Source organism: Rhincodon typus, chromosome 27, assembly GCF_021869965.1.
Source record: "Rhincodon typus isolate 14 chromosome 27, sRhiTyp1.1, whole genome shotgun sequence".
Classification (NCBI taxonomy): domain Eukaryota; kingdom Metazoa; phylum Chordata; class Chondrichthyes; order Orectolobiformes; family Rhincodontidae; genus Rhincodon; species Rhincodon typus.
This window is the reverse complement of record NC_063358.1, coordinates 14,802,173-14,820,809: the sequence shown is the minus strand read 5'-3', so window position 1 is coordinate 14,820,809 and position 18,637 is coordinate 14,802,173. Positions and strand designations below refer to the sequence as shown.

The 18,637-nt window shown below is 42.3% G+C and overlaps 2 protein-coding genes across 3 annotated transcripts; one reads left to right on the top strand and one right to left on the bottom strand.

Annotated features, from left to right (window-relative positions):
* Nucleotides 1-208: 208 nt before the first annotated feature.
* LOC125486232 (protein ripply1-like) lies at nucleotides 209-7,115 on the top strand. The gene is made up of 4 exons (XM_048612865.1): nucleotides 209-311; nucleotides 2,815-2,890; nucleotides 3,927-4,003; nucleotides 6,965-7,115. The coding sequence occupies exons 1-4, from the start codon at nucleotides 226-228 to the stop codon at nucleotides 7,101-7,103; spliced, it is 378 nt and encodes a 125-aa protein (XP_048468822.1). The 5' UTR covers nucleotides 209-225; the 3' UTR covers nucleotides 7,104-7,115.
* Nucleotides 7,116-9,284: 2,169 nt separating this feature from the next.
* Nucleotides 9,285-15,472, bottom strand: LOC109914808 (taste receptor type 1 member 1-like). 2 transcript variants are annotated; one of them, XM_048613277.1, is made up of 2 exons: nucleotides 15,358-15,472; nucleotides 9,285-10,382 (listed from the first exon to the last, which is right to left on the bottom strand). In XM_048613277.1, the coding sequence occupies exons 1-2, from the start codon at nucleotides 15,377-15,379 to the stop codon at nucleotides 9,460-9,462; spliced, it is 945 nt and encodes a 314-aa protein (XP_048469234.1). In that variant the 5' UTR covers nucleotides 15,380-15,472; the 3' UTR covers nucleotides 9,285-9,459. The 2 variants fall into 2 exon arrangements, 1 of the variants encoding a protein (XP_048469234.1); XR_007264983.1 differs by lacking the exon at nucleotides 9,285-10,382 and adding an exon at nucleotides 13,660-13,764 and having other exon boundaries at nucleotides 15,358-15,431.
* Nucleotides 15,473-18,637: the final 3,165 nt, after the last annotated feature.

The window sequence follows — 18,637 nt, the reverse complement described above, 5'->3', positions numbered from 1 at the left end:
CCCTCATTGTTGACACAAGCAGGTCAACCACTGAATTCATCGCAAGGGAAAACCCCGAGCCAGCAGCCTATCCGCTTCCACAGCGAGTCTGCGATGGGGGTAGGCTCTGGATAAAAGGACAGAGCAACAACACAGGCTCAATCCGATTCCCATCTGATCCCAGGAAAGTAGCAGCAGCCGCCGCTGGGGAATACCAGCCCCACAGCCAGTGAGGTATCATCCCAGATGGAGGGGAATGGAGCGTCAGGAGCCCGGAGCCGGCTATGTCCCTGTCTGCACTGTCCCAGTGGTCAGTACCCGGGGGGACCAAGGTAGGACTCCCAGCGCCACCGAGAGGGAAGCCCGAAAGCGTTTGGTTTGCTGTAGTCTGTGTGTGATAGCATCGACCGGACTGCAGTTGAGGCTGAGTTGAACAAAGTTACCCAAGGGGGCCCCCCTTCTGCAAGCGAATACCCTCTCTGTCTTCTCTCTGAGCTGTGGGTGGTGTCTGTGAGCAGTGCTGAGGGAGATTTATATCTCTATTTTACGTATTAGTCTGTTCAGTAAGATGTGAAAGCTACAGCTCCCCTCCACAGGGGGCTGTACTAGGGATCCCCGCTCCTCCCCTGAATTATCAGTGATTCACTCAGATGAAGGTGCAGAGAGCTTCATGTCCAAGTTTCTGATGACGCCAAGTTGATAGGCGCCCGGAGAGAGAGAGACACAGTGAGCAGAGTAAAGAAAAATTGGCAGGTGGAGTTCAATATATGGGAATATGATACAACAACAAATCAGATATTTTCTTTAATAGCTAGAGTTTGGGATCTTTAGAGGAGCAGCGAGAGTTAGGTGTTCCACATCACTGTAAATTCGAGTACAGGCGCAAGAAGTAATAAAAAGCCTAGCAAAAGGATGACCCTTATCTGTAGAGGATGAAATACAAAAAGGGGCAAGTGATGCTGCAGTTTTACATTTAGAGTCATGTCTTCAGTTTGGGGTTAGTACCTCAGGAAGTGTATAGTTGTCGTTGAAGGGGATTATCCCAATCCACCAGAATTACACTAGGCTTTCAAGGGTTACATTTAGAGGTCAGGTTTGTTAACCTTGGTTTGTTTCTCTTAGTTTAAGACGGTTGAGAGGTGAACCGATTGAAGAATTTAACATAATGTGAACCGCGATTGGAGTTCAGAACAATCTTAAAACCAGAGTTGAGTTACTCAGGATTCCACTGAAGAAGGGCCGTCTGTGCACAGGATGATGTAAATCTGGAATCCCCTCTCTCAAAAAGTTGGGAAAGGAGTCTATTGGAGCAAGAATGGGTAATTGGAGTTGAGGTGCAGAATGGTGACAGACTATGTGAGTGGCAGCATAGGTTCGATGGGCTAAATGGCCTACTAATGTTTATCTGATTCTGTAATTGTCATGACCCAAGGTACAGCAAGAATCCATTAACAATGACCAACAAGAAAGCTGGATGAATCCCCTCTTGAGTTCTCAGTCCAGTGCTAGTACTTCTAAGTGATGCCTTGAATGGGAAGTCATTCTAACTCAGGACAGGGATTAAAGCCATGAAGCTGCTATTAACTGCTCTGGTTACCTCAGTTCTTAACAACTGAACCATCAGTAAATTTAAGTTACAAAACAGCTTGACTCTGGTGATATGGTAGAGAATAGTTTATCATGTGACAATTGCTATTTGCTAATCTGGTGACATGTTAAAGCCCCACTAGATAGGATTATGCCCATTGGGGAGCAGCAACAAACCATTGTTTACATGAGGAGCCAATCTCCAGCTGGTGTCTGTGCTACAGTGAGAGTTTCCTGGAAGTGTAACACCAGTCCTTTTGATGCGTGTACCTTATGAATATGAAGGAAATAATGCATGCTTCCTCAACCCCAGGGTGGCTTAAAGCACTTTACAGCCAAAGAAGTAATGTTGGCATGCAGTCACTTCTGTAATGTAGGAAATTAATTTGAGCACAGAAAGCCCCAGAAACAGGAATGTGAGATTGAACAGATAATCAGCCTCAGTGATGTTGGTTAATATTCAGGACACCAGTAAAAACTGCCATTTTCTTTCCAAAGTGATAACATCTCATCCAAAAGACAGTACTTCTGTGCAGCCCTCCCTCAATTCTTCCACTTGGTGAGTCAGACTGAGTTATGAGACTTGAACCCATGAGTTCAAGTAAAAGGCCAGAGTGCAAACCACTGAGCCACAGACAAAGGTTTGGGGCAGCTCAGACTCAGAACATGTTGATGATTCAGGAGCCCAGCCATGTAAACCATGTAAATTATCAAATAGATGGTTGAATGGGAAGATGGTGGCATAGGGTTTTGTCTGTAGTCTAGTAACACATGGCTTCAATTGCAACCACAGCAGCTGGTGGAATTTCGTTTGAGTTAATAAATCTGCAATTGTAAAGCTTGTCTCAGTGATAGTGATGAGGACAACTTTAATTGCTTGTTGATTAAAAAAAAAACACCCAGTTCACTAATGTTCATTTGAGCAAGCATGATGCCATCCTTTCCCTTATATATGACTTCAGACCCACAGAAATGTGGTTGACTCTTAATTGCCCTTTGAAATGGCTGAACAAGCCCCTTAGTTCAAGAACAACCAGAGGCAGGAAACACATGCCAGTATTGCCAGTGAAGCCTACATCACATGAAAGAATAAAGAGGGAATAAGTAAAACAACACTGAAGTAGTACAAATTCTGGCAGTTCTTGTACACATACTGAAGTAGACTTTACAAGTTTCTGATTGTACTGAACTCTCCAAACCTGCTGTCCCATGCTTCCTTAACCCTATTGGCTATGTTACTATTGACAGTGCCGTCAGTATTTGGAGACCATGGCTAATCACGCCCAAAGATATTGCAAGGGAACAACAAAGACAGATGACAATAGTAAGTTTGGTTCCACAATATGTTTTTCTCTCTCTCTCTCCATTAACCAGTGCATTGCTGTCACAACTCTGGATTTAACACTGGCCTCTTCCAATACTTTCTTTTTCTGCTTCTTCTTCATCGACATCTTCCGCTTTCAAACACCTCACCTTCCAGTGATAATCCTTCATTGTGAATGGTGAACATCGGTGGATATTTGACCAGAACGAGGCTCATGGCTGAGTCAAAATCTATCATCAGCTGATGGGCCTGACTGGATGGTGATAAGGAACGGACATTGTCATCTAGTTCACACTGTAATTCAGAGACTAGCACTAACCAGGAGACCTGGCTGTGCTGTTACTCAGTAGGGAGCGGCTGTGAGAACGGTACTCTCACTTTCTTCCTTCAATACCACTGCTAGCTCATCCCAGACTCCAAACACATGGGTTCACACAGGAACTCTGCTGTGTACACCTCCTTAAAGCACAGCTCATAAACCCAGGGAGAACGGCTGTGTCGTGCTCAGTATGGGTATGTGATGCCCTGTATGTGTGCAATACTCCATGTCTTGCCCCAGATGGATATCTCTACAGTGTCAGAACCTCATGGCTAGCACGAGGGGACATAGCTTTAAATTGAGGGGTGATAGATATAGGACAGATGTCAGAGGTAGGTTCTTTACTCAGAGAGTAGTAAGGGTGTGGAATGCCCTGCCTGCAAAAGTAGTAGACTTGCCAACTTTAAGGGCATTTAAATGGTCATTGGATAAACATGTGGATGATAATGGAATAGTTTAGGTTAGATGGGCTTCAGATTGGTTTCACAGGTCGACGCAACATCGAGGGCCGAAGGGCCTGTACTGCGCTGCTATGTTCTATGTTTTCTGTTCTATGTGGCAAAGATGAAGAATGTGGTTCTGAAAAGGAATTGGATTCAGGTTAACCAGTCACTGTTTCTATGCTGACAGATGCTGAGTATTTCCACCACTTCTTGTTTTTAGTATAAAGTATGTGGTATTTATTCCAGCCACAAAGTTCTAACCTTTCTGTTGCAGTTGACTGACTCAGAGAGCGAGCAAACTCGGCATACACCCAGTGCTGACAAAGTCCCGACATTCCGACACCCTGTCAAGTAAGTACACCACAGCAATTTAATTGTGCTGCTGATTTTTCAGGAGGAAAGAATTGTGAGAAACAAATATCTGATTAGCATGTGGGGTAACAAGGTGTAGAGCTGGATGACCACAGCAGGCCAGGCAGCATCAGAGGAGCAGGAAAGCTGACATTTCGGGTCTGGACCCTTCTTCAGAAATGGGGGAGGGGAAGGGGTCTCTGAAATAAATAGAGAGAGGGAGAGGCGATGATGGCAGGTGGATAGAGGAGCAGATAGGTGGAGAGAAGACAGACAGGTCAAGGAGGCAGGGGTGAAGCCAGTACAGGTGAGTGTAGGTAGGGAATTGGGATGGGGGTTGGTCAGTGAGGAGGGAGGGGCGGGTAGGTGGGAGGGAAGACGGACAGGTCAAGGAGGTGGGGATGAGGCTAGTAGGTAGGAAGTGGGGGTGGGGGCTTGGTCAGTGAGGCAGGGACAAGATGGGCTGGTCTTGGGATGAGGTTGAGGGTGAGGAGATTTTGAAGCTTGTGAAGTCCACATTGATACCATTGGGCTGCAGGGTTCCCAAGCGAAATATGAGGAGCTGTTCCTCCAGCCTTCGGGTTGCATTGTTGTGGCACTGGAGGAGGCCCAGGATGGACATGTCGTCCAAGGCGTGGGAGGGGGAGTTGAAGTGGTTCGCGATTGGGAGGTGTAGTCATTTGTCACGAACTGAGCGTAGGCGTTCTACAAAGTGGTCTCCAAGCCTCCGCTTGGTTTCCCCGATGTAGAGAAGGCCACATCGGGAATAGTGGATACAATATACCACATTAGCAGATGTGCAGGTGAACATCTGTTTAATGTGGAAGGTTTTCTTGGAGCCTGGAATGGGGGTGAGCGGTGGGGGAGGTGTAGGGGCAGGTGTAGCACTTCCTGCGGTTGCAGGGAAAAGTGCCAGGGGTGGTGGGGCTAGTGGGGAGTGTGGAGCGGACAAGGGAGTCATGGAGAAGTGATCCCTCCAGAAGGCAGATAAGGGTGAGGAGGGAAAGTTGTCCTTGGTAGTGGGGTCAGATTGCAGGTAGCGGAAGTGGCAGAGGATGATGCGTTGAATCCGAAGGTTGATGGGGTGACACGTGAGGACAAGGAGAATTCTGTCTTTGTTGTTATTGTGGGGAGGGTGTGTGAGGGCTGAGGTGTGGGAAACACGAGAGATGCGGTCGAGGGCATGTATTTGGTGTCCAATTTAAACATGACGGGCATCAGTGACCAAGTGACTTTGTTATTCCAAACCCTTACTTTGTCTCCTTCCTCACTAGAATAAGACTCTCACTGGGACACGAGACCTACACATGCTGATCCTCTGTCCCCTGTCACCCTTCCTGTCTGACTTAAGATACCAAAGCTTTGAGTATCCACTTGGTGTGGCCAATCCTGGTAGAATTGCAATGTTAGATCCAGCCATGACCTCCATGATCGACCACATCAAGGCTCCACTAATGGTGAGGAGCAAACCTACCGGTCTTATGGCTTTGGTGGGAGAGGGATAGGGCATGTTTAAACTGCCCCATCCCAAATGAACTGACTAGCAATGTCAATTAAAACTTGTGACAAAGGGTCAAGGTTTCATCAAGAAGCACATTTTGTAAATATCATCCCAACAGTCCTCAAGTCAGTATATAATGGGCAATTTCTAAGTTTCAGAGTGTGGGGAGAGGAGCGTTTTTTTTCTGAATTTCATGCTCATACTTACATTGTTGTTCATGGAATGTTGCAATGGACAAACAGGTTGCTACATTTTTGCCAAAGCAACAGTGGCTACATCCAAAAAAGTAAATAAACACTTTGGGACATTTCAAAGTTGTGAAAAGTGCTAATTAAATGCAAATATTTTAAAAATTTGTTGTACTCAAAGTGGGAAGTTTGACAATAAGGGCCTGAAGTGGAAAATGAACATTTCTCTGCCACTATTATATTTCATTTTCTTCAGGACAAAATGAATGCCTAAAAGGTGACAGTCATCTACATCTCCATCCCTTCCATTTTCAGTTGTAACTGGCATTGCTCAAGCACTTTTAACATGAAAAAAATTCAATGAGAGCAATGGGTAAAATGGACAGTGAACTAGATCTTTGGAGAGGTGATCAAACATTTGAGCCAGGAGCTGGTTTTAAGGGGAATCATGATGTAGGAGGAACAGGCAGAAAGATTTGGGGAAGAAATTCCTGAGTATGTGATCATAGCCGCTAAACATGGTTGAAGGAAAGGAGGAGAGATGGGGAGGGAAGTGAGAAAGAGGGAAGGGTAGATGAGAAGGAGCGAAGAAAGGAAGGTGGGAGGTCGGGAAGGACTCTGGAACGCAGGAGGCACAGCGAGAGAATATTATATGTTCTGCCACCTGTAAGTTTAGAATAATCATTCTGTAGCCTCAAAATTTCAAAGCATCATCAAGTGAATTTCAGCTCTCAAAGCAGCTAATAGGCTGATCAATTGTTATTCGGCACATGATTGCAGTTCGACAGTGAATGTGCCTCCCTCAATGTACATTCTCATAGCAATTTGTCCTTATTTCTTTATGAATAGCGTAAAAATATAACAGAGGGAGAAAGGGTGAGGGAAGAAGGGACAGGGAAGAAAGGAGAGAGGGAGAAAGGAAAGTAGAGATGGAGGGAAGGACAGAGGAGGAGTTTCTCAGAGGAGGAACATGGGGGCAGTGGGAGAGGGAGAGGGCCAGGGAAGGAGATAGCAGGAGGGAAGGGGAAGTGAGGGAGAAATGTTCAAGGGACCAGTGTCAGAGAAGCACAGAGTTTCAGTGCAGCTGTGAAGCAGCAACGAGAGTATGTATGAGGATGAGCGTTTAAACTTGAAGGTATCTGAGGGCATGGAATACAGGATAACTAATGAGGAACCTCCTCTGGTTTATCAGCAACTATCATTAGAAATGAAAATGTGGCCAGATCAGACGGTGTGGAACATTGAAACACTATTCTTCCTTCTTTTGCATAGACTTCTCTGGCCAAAATCAAAACAGTTTGATTATTTATATGAAGATGCAGCTCATTTGTTGGCGAATTTCCCAGTGCAGGCAACAATCTCGTTTTATCAGGAGAGTGATAGTGAATCAGAAAATGAAGACAACAATTAATCCAAGGCAGGATCCACTGTGCATTTACACTAATGTTTAACACAATTGTGGATATGTAGTTGATACAGTGCAAGTAGGATCTTATCAGCTGAGGGTTTATGATCTCTATTCTGTATATTTACATATTAATTTATAATTAAGTTTTAACTGTATTAGTTTTGTATTTATTAAGATTGAATGAATTTTGTAAATTAAAAGTTTTTATCACATCTGTGTCTTTAGGATTTGTATAATGGTTTAAATGTGAACTGGAAATAAGGGCAATATTTGGCCTGAACTGGAGCAGCAGAAAATTAGCCACTGTTCCCAATCTTTAGACATTGCCCATGATTCCTGTTGCAGAATGAATGAAGTAGAGATCAGTAGAAATACAAATGGAGATTGGTCTGAAATGGACTACTAGAACCCATTTTACACAATCACAGAGTTAAAATGACAAGCTTTGTACATTGAAAATACAAACTGCGCTCAGCTATGATGCTGCTTCCAGCCAAGTAGCAAGTGTCTAGGGGTGATGGGTGAAGGTAATCCATTGGGTTGGGAGAGGTGTTGGAGAGTCACCAAATACCAGAGAATTACATTCCATCCAAAAGCAGAATCAGGTCAAAAGAAAACCGAGATCAGCTCCATAAATCTAGAGAAAGTGAACTGTTGCTGTCCAGCAGCACCTTGTGAAAGGACAGTATATCACGTCCAAACAGTGTTCAGTAAAACATATTGTGCACTGATACTATGCGGTCAAAATTACTATGTCACTTTCTGATATTCACGGTGGTTTAATATTAAGTCTTGTAGAGAATGGTTCCAGAACCATAATTGATTGCCTTAATTACAGCTCTGAGGCTTTCTGCAACATGTACCTTTCCAAAAGCTGCAAGCTGTCCTGTTTGTGCAGGGCTGTTTCTCAGGCAGTACTGACTGGGACACTTTGATTTAAGACTAAAGCATTCAGATTAATCTACAACCCAAAAAGTGGAATAACAAAAATTCAACCAAAGCTTGAATGTAAGGAGATGGGAAACACAATCTGATAACCAATGATCAAACTACACAAAACAAACAAAACTGCTATTCAATTTCTTAGAAACAAAATGACAAAGAACTGCAAAGTATGCTTTAACATTCTACAGATCAGCTGGTGTGTAACTAAAGCCCCCAAAGATACCTCTTGATGTTTTTAAATCTGTCAATAAATATATTCAGCTAAACTGATTTCAGAGTCACCCAGTCTGTTACTGAATCATTTTCTAATGATGCCATCAGTTTTGCTACCAAATAGCTCATTCAATAGGCACTGACAGTTTCAGGTCATTAAAGTAATTGGGGTAGACAGAGACTGAAGGGCCAAGGAAACAGTGGAATGGCTTTTTGTAACATCCCCAGTAATGACTGAAAGTACCTGGTGCCGAAAAAGGGAGATTATTCACATGCCTTGTGTTCACTGGAAATAGAGAAGGGGAACATTAGCCAGAAAAAGAGTGACCAAGAAAATGAAAGAATGAAATAATTTAAAGGAAGAATGAGAGAAAGAGAAAGTGAGAGAGAGAGACTGAAAAAAACAGAACCTAGTCAGAGCCAAGGCCCTCGGAATTGTATCTTTAGGAGCAGAAGAAAAAATATTGGAAAGTTAAAATAATCATCTCAACATTAATTCAAATATAAGTTGCTATCCCACATACCAATCTTTAGCAGGTCACCACTCAGCAACTATAACCATGCTACGATTTGGTTGCTGGTGTTATGGACCAGACCAGAATCTCTCAAAGTATTTTAAGAAGTTAGCCTTCTCCCTAACATTTTCTTATTTCAAAGGCAAATATAAAGTTCTGTGTTCCAGATGCAATTCGACTGGTCAAACCACTCGGCTTCAAGCAAAACACAGTTTATTCTAACACAATAGTTAAAATACAACAAAAGAAAGAAGAACTTAGAATGACTTAACTCTATTGGAAAACTTAACAGAATAATAGATACAGTAACTATTAGTAATTAACTGTCCCAAAATGGTAGCATTCCCTGTGGCAAAAAGGCAAATTCAGAAAACAGATTTTGTCTCACATGCAATCCAACAGCCCAGGAAATGAACCTCCAGCTTTTGGCTGTAATCAAACGAGAGAAAAATAGCTTCCACTTCTTCAAGCCCACAACAGCAATTGCTGAAAGCTAACTAAAAATCCTTGATCTGCGAGAGTTAGATCACACCCATTCAGGCTGCCTCTATTGTTCCAACATTAAGAAAACCCCAAGGCTTCACAAGTTGTTTACCTTCTCATAGACTGTTCGTTACCTCTCCCCCAATCTCTTTCTAAAAGAAACCAGAACAAAACACACCCCTTAAAGCCACAGCGTCATCACTCTAGACCTCTCTGTTTTTGGTGTAATCCTGGATACAACTTTGGAAGAATACAGCTGTGTTGCACTGAGGTTTGAACAGAATAATGTAACACTTAGGGAGGAAATAAGCAACCAGGATTCCAAACAAGCTGAGCAGAGCAGCCAGAGCCTGGGCCAAGGGGAGATACTGCTGGAAGCCTGAGACGATGACAAGAATGCAGCAAGACCAGGAGGCAATGTACAGTACCATGCTGAAGGAGATACACTTCGCTTCATTGTAATTCTTTGGCAAGTCTTTTCCCAAGAAAGCAAAGACAAAGCAGAGACAACCAAGTAGCCCATTGTACAGAAAGCCTGACAGGAAAATTGAGATATTGTTGTCAGTAGTGCAGAGTGGGAATATTTCCTTTTGAGAAAGGTTATAATTAGATACTGTCACTACCGGTGCTTGGACCATCCACACAAAACAGTCAATGGCCGAAATAGATGTACTTGCAAACACAAACACATACTGTCCGCTATATTTAACCCAGTAATCACAGGCTTTAGGCAACTTGGTGGCCATTTTAAATATACAGACTATTTGAAAGGATCTGACAAAAATACATGCCAGACAGACTGTGAAGCTCACAGTAAAGAGAGGCCACCTCACTCTGCAGGTCACCTCATTTGGCTTTCCGATGAAGAGGAACACACTGCAGCAACCAGAAGCCAAGGTGAACAGCATTAAGAAACACTGCCTCCCTCCTGCTGCCTTGACAACTGGACTGTTGAGGTAAACAACAAAGACCAGAGTAATGCCAGCCATTGTTAAAAGTCCAGCACTGGCCATCACTGACAGCGCGATGGAAATGTTGCTGCCCCACCGCAGGTAAATCACAGCCCGATCGTAGCAGGTAAAACTCTTCTGTGGTGACCACTGCTGCAAGGAACAGTTCACACATTCTGTAAAACAACAACAACAACTGGTTAGAGCATCCAGTAGTGGCCCCCCTCTCTCTGAAATGGGTCACATTTATCAAAAGGTTGCTTTACGAAAGAAGAATTAATGCCATCATTGTGCCAGCAGCTATTACCTTCCAGTTCTGTCTCTTCACTTTCTTCATATAACAGTTATTATTTCAAATGATATAATTTCATTTTAAACATTCCTTGCAGGAAATCACGTGCCTGAGTATTCTGTGAACTGTAAGCTGTTCACTGACAGCCCTAGAAGCTATGTTATCAGATACCACCTCTATCAGCATGGTATATGTTGTACTCATGTCCACTGGAACCATGTGGGATACTTTGAGTAGATTCACTGCCACCAATCCTTCTTCTTCATATTTGTCTACATTGCTAAAGCCGAGCAGAATAAGAGGGCAACTCACCACCACCTTCTCAAGGGCAACTAGAACCAGGTAATAAATGCTGCTCCAGCCAGCAACACTCACATGCGATTGATTAACAAGTGGGAGAGAATGAGCAAAAACAACCTTCAGCAGAAGGCAGGCCTTATCTTGATAAACAAAATATGTTAATTATATTGTATTTAATAGCTAATTACATTATGTCTGAAAAACATGAGAGTCCTTTCTGAGACGCCAAGCTGTACGTACCCTACTACTTTTGAAGCTGTACAACTGAACAATGTGGTTAGTTCCTGCCAGGAACGTTCTTTATCTGCTCATGGGTAGAGCTTAATATCATGTTGGTTAACCCTTTCAAGTCTTAACTTCCTTATGTTACACCTGAGAGTATTAGTCTGGGCAAATGCCTGAATTCCTAAACACCTTTGACTTCATTCAAATGGGAGAAATTGTGATTTGTTAAACCTGTTTCTTTGGGTGCTACAAGAGCCCTCAGACTTTCTAATCTTCCACAGCATACACACCAACATCTTTGGGGTAAATCGTACCAGATGGCATACACTGTATTTACAAAATCTTTTCCTACGGTGACCCCATTTTAAGGCTTGAAAATTGTAGCAACACCTCAATGTCAGTGAGGGGGCAGTTATAAAAGTGGAGGCCTATTAGAGCAGGGGCACAGTTCTGTTGAAGCTTTATTCTGGCAATTGCTATTCAAGAGCTCATAATCCCAAGGTGTTATATTGTGACCTGAAGCCCACTCTGGGAAGCCTTGGATTTCATTGATAGCACAAACACAGGTATCAACCAGCAGAGGGAGCTATGCAGAGCAGGAAGATGTCACAATGAGCAGCGTGCAGCATAGAAAGTAGGAGAAGTAGGCAAATCAGCCCATCAAACCTGCTCTGCCCTTCAACAACAACATAGCTGACCCTTTATCGCAACGCCATATTCCCACATTCTTCCTGTACCCCTTGTCTCCCTGTACCCCTTGACACGTGTAGCTTCTGGAAATCTATCCATTTCTTTCTTAAACATATTCAGTGACTTTGCCTTCACAGCCTTCAGTGGTAGAGAATTCCATAGGTTAAGACAGCACGTTCTAGGAGGCATAGGAGCAGAAGTAGACCATTCAGTTAATTAAGACGCTCCACCATTCAATCATGGCTGATCTTATGATTCTCTACTCTACACTCCTGCCTTTACTCCATACCCTCAATTCCTTCAGTGACTAAAAATCTGTCTTAGCCAATTTAACACAATTATTTAAAAAGGGAAGGGGACAAAAAAACAGGCCAGTTAGCTTAACATCTGTTACTGGGAAAATGTTAGTGTCTATTATAACGGATGTAAGAGCAAAGCATTTAAAAATACAGAATATAATCAAGCAGAATCAACATGGCTTCATGAAGGGGAAATCACACATGACAAATTTACTAGAATTCTTTGAGGAGGTAACAAACAGGATAGACAAAAGGGCACCAGTAGAATATAATAGACTTGAATGTTTTCTCAATGACAGATGTTAAGCTAACCAGCCTATAGTTGCCCCTGTTTGTGTTTCTCTCACTTTTTGAGCAAGGGTATTAGATTGGCAGGTTTTTAATCTTCTGGGACTTTTCCAAAATCTAATGATTCTTCAAAAAGACTGCAAGTATGGAATTGATTGACAGTGTGTTTTCATTATTTCTGTCATCTTTCCGTTTTTCCACTGCCTGGCCACATTGTCCATCCTGGGCATGTGTTGGCATGCAGCCCTAAAGTATGAGGACTTTTTGGATGTAGCCCTAATTCTTTTTTGGTACAGGCTTACCATTTTGACTCCTGTTGGAATGCAGCCCTACAGCAAAGTCAAGCTCAGGTAGCACCCTAGAGTACTGACTGCTGTTGGGATACAGTATACAGTACCAAATTCAGATAGTGATTCTTTGACATGGACATAATGTTGAGACTGGGTAAAGAAAGTCAACCCTTACCAGCCTCTATAAGGTTATATTCCCATTGAGGGGCAGTGGGCAGCAATCAGGAGTTAGGACACATACTCCCAAAACAGCCTCACACTCACCACTCAAGAAATAGTGCTGCCAAATAGCTGAAATTAGCCAACTCAGCAAAGTTTGAGATTAAATCCTTGGTTTTTCCTGATATGTTGCCATAATACACTCAGTTTTTCTTTAAATAGTTCCTTTGAATCTTTAGCAGCCAACCAAATGACAGGATTAAGTGGATGGAGCCATAGTTTAACACCTCATTAGAAAGAAGTACCTCGAACAGTTACTGAGCTATGGCTATTCATCCTTTCTATGTTACTGTGGACAATTTTCTGACTAGGGTAAGAGTATGTCAGTTTAGCCATTCTGACTCAGTCCAACTTTGTAGAATCATCACAATTCCATGGAAATGTGTGCGGAAGCAGGCCATTTGGCCCATCAAGTCCACACTGATCCACCCCATCCCTGTAACACTACATTTCTCATGGCTACCCTATTCAGTCTGCGCATCTCTGGTCACTAAGGTCAATTTAGCATGGCCAATCCACCTAACCTGCACATCTTTAGACTGTTGGGGGAAACTGGAGCACCCAAAGGAAACCCGCACAGACCCAGGGAGAACGTGCAAAGTCCACCAGACAGTTGCACGAGAGTGGTATCAAGCCTGGGTCCCTGGCGCTGTGAGGCAGCCGTGCTAACTAGTGAACCACTGTGTTACTGATTTACCATGAGTGACTGCTGTAATTTCTTCCTTTTAGCTTTCCACCTCTAATACATTTTACCATTGCACTGTTAATTCATGAAGGAATGTCCTTTTCTAAAACTTCCTTCAGGTCTCAGTAGAATTGTGAAGTTGGACGCACCATCGTTCATTTCAAAGGTTCCTGCAGGACAATCTGCACAGACAAAGCAGCAGCTGTGAAAGGTGTCCTTTTTTTTCCATTGGCCTAGATCACATTCCCTGGAGCAATTTGACATTGGGAGCTGTGTAAAAGAAATCAACATGTAGTCATTCTCTAACCTGGGTGAAGATCAATAGATGAGATATATATATAGTTTATCTGTCTTATTTCAGCATCACCTTACAAGAGGTAGGAATTAGCTCAATACCTAGCTCTTCATTCACTGCCAATTTGTTTTTAACGCCAGTAGAAGAGGAAGGACATATTATGCACTGTGTCAGCTACATATTTGGTGTCCGGCCTACGTTGGCTGGACATTTTCCTGGTGATTTCATCACATGATCTACTTGCTGTCAAAAGCCCAGGCCCAGGACTCACAGTATTGGCCATCCCATATATTCATCCTCACAATGGGAAGTAAAATCCTACACCTTAAAGAGCACAGTGGTTCAAGAAGGTGGGTCATGGACACTTAGAGATGGGCAATAAATGCTGACCTTAGCAGTGGTGCCCACATCCAATGATCAAAGTTTAAAAAAATCACTCTTCATTGCACATTTGAAAGATTCGTAATTGTCAGTCATTTTACCCATCCCCAGTACTTCTGTAATGAATGAGCAAAAATGTTTGAAGACAATGAAAACAAATTACACATTATTTTTTCTGTTACCACGATTTTCCTTCAGGAGTTGGTTGCAGAAAAGTCTTGGAAAATTGATCTTTCAAATCCTGGCAACTCACTAATCACCTCAACTATCTCCTTCAGTTCTCTCTTTCCCTGCAACTCCCAGTCCCTCTTCTGACTTGGGTTTATGATGGCCTCTCCAGCCTCTTCTGCATTTACTGTTGATAGCTTGGTGCCTGCTACAACAATTTGCTTAACATTATCTGGCCTTGGGGAGCAGCTCTCCCATTTCCTGATTGATGTTTATGATTCGCTGTGCATGTTGCTGGAAAATTTTTGTTACATAAGTGAGCGTTGACAGTTAGATAGCTGAGTAGTCTGAGACTCACGCCTACCCATGCCTGCATGTATAGAGACTGAACTGATCATTGCAAATAAAAGAAGAAGAAGGATATTATTAAGCTGGAGAGGTTTCAGAAGATGTTGCTGAGTATGGAAGATTTGAGTTATAAAGAAAGGCTGGATAGACCAGGACTTTTGTCACTGGAGCGTTGGAGGTTGAAAGGTGACCTTACAGAAGTTTATAAAATAACGAGGGGTATAAATCGAGTTAAAGTTGTTTTCTTTTCCCTAGGATGGGGAATTTCAAGAATAGGGGGCTCATTTTTAAGGTGAGAGGAGAGAGATTTTAAAAAGATATGATGGGGTCATTTTTTTGCACAGAGGGTGGTTCGCTCTTGGAATGAACTTCCAGGGGAAGTGGTGAACGCAGGTACAATTACAACATGTAGAAGTCATTTGGATAAGTACATGAATAGGAAAGTTTTGGAGGGATATGGGCCAAGCGCAGGCAGGTGGGGCTAGTTTAGTTTGGGATTATGTTTGGCATGAACGGGTTAGTCTGAAGGGTCTGTTTATGTGCTGTATGACTCTATGTAAACTGAAACTAATTATTGTGAACTGCAGAATCCATGCTTGAAGTTTGGGGTTGGAGATGAAAGACTATGCTCACTGTAGTTTAAGAACTCCAAGATTAAAGGAATACTTTACCGAATCTGTTGGAGAATTCCATTTGATTAGAGACTCATTGATGATCAGTTGACCTGGGTTTGGTTTATAAGATCCAATCACTTTCATGGGGCTGCTTTCATTTTGCGTATCCCACAAGATGATTTCATAGCCCATTGGAGGGTTTCCATTTTCATCAAAATATATCAGGTTATTGTGAAGAGTGAAATTTACTCTTTTCAAACCCTCCAGCAACTGAAAGAAAAGAGGAATTGTTAGTGAGACAAACCTGACTAGAGTGACAGAGAATTCATCCTTTCCACTAGCCAGGCACCAATCAATGAATAGAGGGTTATCTCCAGGACTCTGCTGAATCCATGTGTTGGTGTCTACATGTATGGATGGCTTTTTATGTAAATCCACACATGTGCTAACGTGTCTATGTACATGTTGTGTGTCAATGTGAGTACTTACATGCAAAAGATTAAAATGAATAGGTAGGAAACAAGCAATTATTCCATCAACCCCTGCCCCAAACTCATTATATCACCAGGGCTATATACTTGTTCATTCCACTTTCAACCCTGCCACCCATTAGTCTACAGTCATTTAATCTCTATGAAGAGGCAAAGAAAAAGGAAAAAAAATGCAATTGTAAGGAAAAAAAAATATGCACTCACGGCATAAATGATAGGTGCCCTCTGTACATGTTTGTGCACAAGTATCTGTCTACATATTTGAAAATGTCTTTATGTCCATATGTGAATATCCATATATCTCAGAGTGCACTCAAAGACACACATGTATGTGTCTCCGTGTGTCATGTCTAGACTCAAATGTGCTGATGTATCTCTGTGACTCCAGCCATTCACATTAGTGTGTCTAGAGCCCAAATCCCTAACACAATTGGTGATTTAAGTTAGAAAATAGTAACTTTCCTGACAAAATCACGGTGTTAGTACCTAGTGTGTGTTCACTAATCCAAACTGGGCTCAGTAAGCGATTAATGATTAGTGATTCTAGTTGGAGTGAGTACGAATGTTGTAATGGGCTCCATTAGAAGACATCCTATTGACAATCATTTTTTGGACTCACAGCCTGGCATGTGAGAGTCTAGTGACAATCCCCCTGAGCTAATAACCCAGAGAGCACAATTTCAGATCCCACATCCCAGGTACTCTGAAGAAGAGTATTTATTGGACTCAAAGTATTAATTCTCTTTCACTCTCTATAAGTACTGCCAGACCTGCTGAGTTTCTTCAGCATTTTTGTTTCAGATTTCCTGCATCTGCAAAATTTTGCTTTTCTTTCATAGTTTAAATACCACCATCAATTTGTGAATTTCAATTCATCTTTAAAATCTGGAAGTAAACCTTTGGTATTAGTGAAAGTGACCCTGGTATTATCAGACTGACCAAAAAAAAATAAACTGGTCAACTAATTTACTTTTAAGAAGGAAATCTTCCTTTCTTACCTGATCTGAGTTTATACATGATTCTAGTCCCACAAACATATGATTGATTCTTAACCATACTTTCAAATAGTGTGCAAAGGTTCTCACTTGATTCACACTTTTCCTTCCTAACAGCACAATGGGAATACCTTCACCATACGCATTGTAATGATTCAAGAGGTGGCTCATCATCAACTTCTCAAGGACAATCAGAGATGGACAATAAAATGCCAGTCTTGCCAGTGATGCCCAGATCCTGAGGATGACATTTTTTTTAAAAGCTACAGAGGTTGACCGTTCCTCAGAATGAAAATCCTAACCAGAATGTGAGCTTTCTGGGAGTAAACAGAGAGAGAGAAAGAGCTGGGATTTTTTTCAACTGTGATCTCATTAAACTAACATATAAAGTACTAACCTGAGACTGTAAGAATGCCCTGGACTTGTCACAGGATCCTGAGTGGCAGCTCAGGAGCTGATGCAGGGCATGAGCCACAGCATACACGGCAGCATAGATGTTAAAGGAGATGCTCCATACCAAAGATCCCAGCACAGCCTGAACACTGGCAGAAGTGAAATATTGACACTCAGTGCATACCTGGGCACAGTTCTCTTCTCTGCTCACTTTACTGCTTTCTGTTTCCTTCACTGAGATTAAATGATGCTGATCGACTGCCAGACTCTGAGTAGCCATAGATTGCATTAAAAATTCTCCAAAACCTGGCATTTGTCCCTGCTTGACCCCAATGCTCAGGAAAGTGCCAGTTGTTTTAGCATTCAGTATATCTGATGCAGTTATGTTTCCAAAAGATGACTCGCTTAAAATCCAGACTTTCCCTGTGACATTTACCTCAACTGCTGCTTGAAAGAATGCTCTAGCATAAAATTGACCTGCAAACAAGATGATCACATTGGCTTTACTGAGGCTCATGTGGTTGACCATGTTGATGATTGCTTGATTTAATCTTGGAGCATGGATTAAGCCCTGGAAAGCTACACAGATCTGTCTCTCAGAAGCTAACTCTACCACCCTTGGCTTTCCATTTTTTCCATACTGATTATCGCTTGCGATTACTGCGATCCAGTTCCAGCCAAACTTTTGGATCAATAAAACCATTGCCTCCGCTTGTTTCATATCACTTGGAATAGTCCAGAAAAATGTTGGATAGTGCATTTTGTCACTCAGCTCATCACTTGAGGCACCATAGCTGATCTGCAATGGAAAACAATAGCATTTAAACTTTTGAAGTCTGGGAATAAGGCTAGAATCAGTAATATACTCAGTCTTTATAGCCAATATGTTCAGTGGTCAGTGACCGTAACACACTTGTTAGATCTCAGCTGGAGTACTGCATACAGTTGAGGGTTCCATATTATAGAAATGATGTGAATACATTAGAGAGAGTGCGGGAGCAATTTATAAGAATGGTTCCTGGAATGGTGCAAAAGCTTTTAGAAATGATAACCTGGAATAAAATCAACAGTGTGGGTTTATTCAGCCAGAACAGATGAGGATAAATTGAAGAAGTTGAAACTGTTCTCCTTGGAGAGAAGAAGGCTGAGAGGAGATTTGATAGACATTTTCAAAATCATAAGTGAGCTGAATAGAATAGATAGGCAGAAGTTGTTCCTGCTCATTAAAGAAACAAGAACAAGAGGGCATAGCTTTTCAGAGACGTACAAAAGAAGCAAGGATGATGTGAGAACTGACTTTTTCACACAGTGAGTAGTTAGGATATGGAATGCATTGCTTGGAAATGTGGTGAGGGCAGGTTCAGATGAGGCAGTCAAGACAACATTGAATGATTATTTGGATAGATTTGGTGTGCAGGGGTATAGGGAGAAAGTAGGAGACTAGTAATAGATAATAAA

Coding starts and splice junctions, on each gene's coding strand:
- LOC109914808 (XM_048613277.1), bottom strand. CDS start 15,379: ATGGAATTCTCCAACAGATTCG. Junction 10,383..15,357: donor GGAATTCTCCAACAGATTCG/GTAAAGTATTCC, acceptor GTTGTTTTACAG/AATGTGTGAACTGTTCCTTG.
- LOC125486232 (XM_048612865.1), top strand. CDS start 226: ATGGAGGGGAATGGAGCGTCAGGAGCCCGGAGCCGGCTATGTCCCTGT. Junction 312..2,814: donor CAGTACCCGGGGGGACCAAG/GTAGGACTCCCA, acceptor TACTATTGACAG/TGCCGTCAGTATTTGGAGAC. Junction 2,891..3,926: donor AACAAAGACAGATGACAATA/GTAAGTTTGGTT, acceptor TTTCTGTTGCAG/TTGACTGACTCAGAGAGCGA.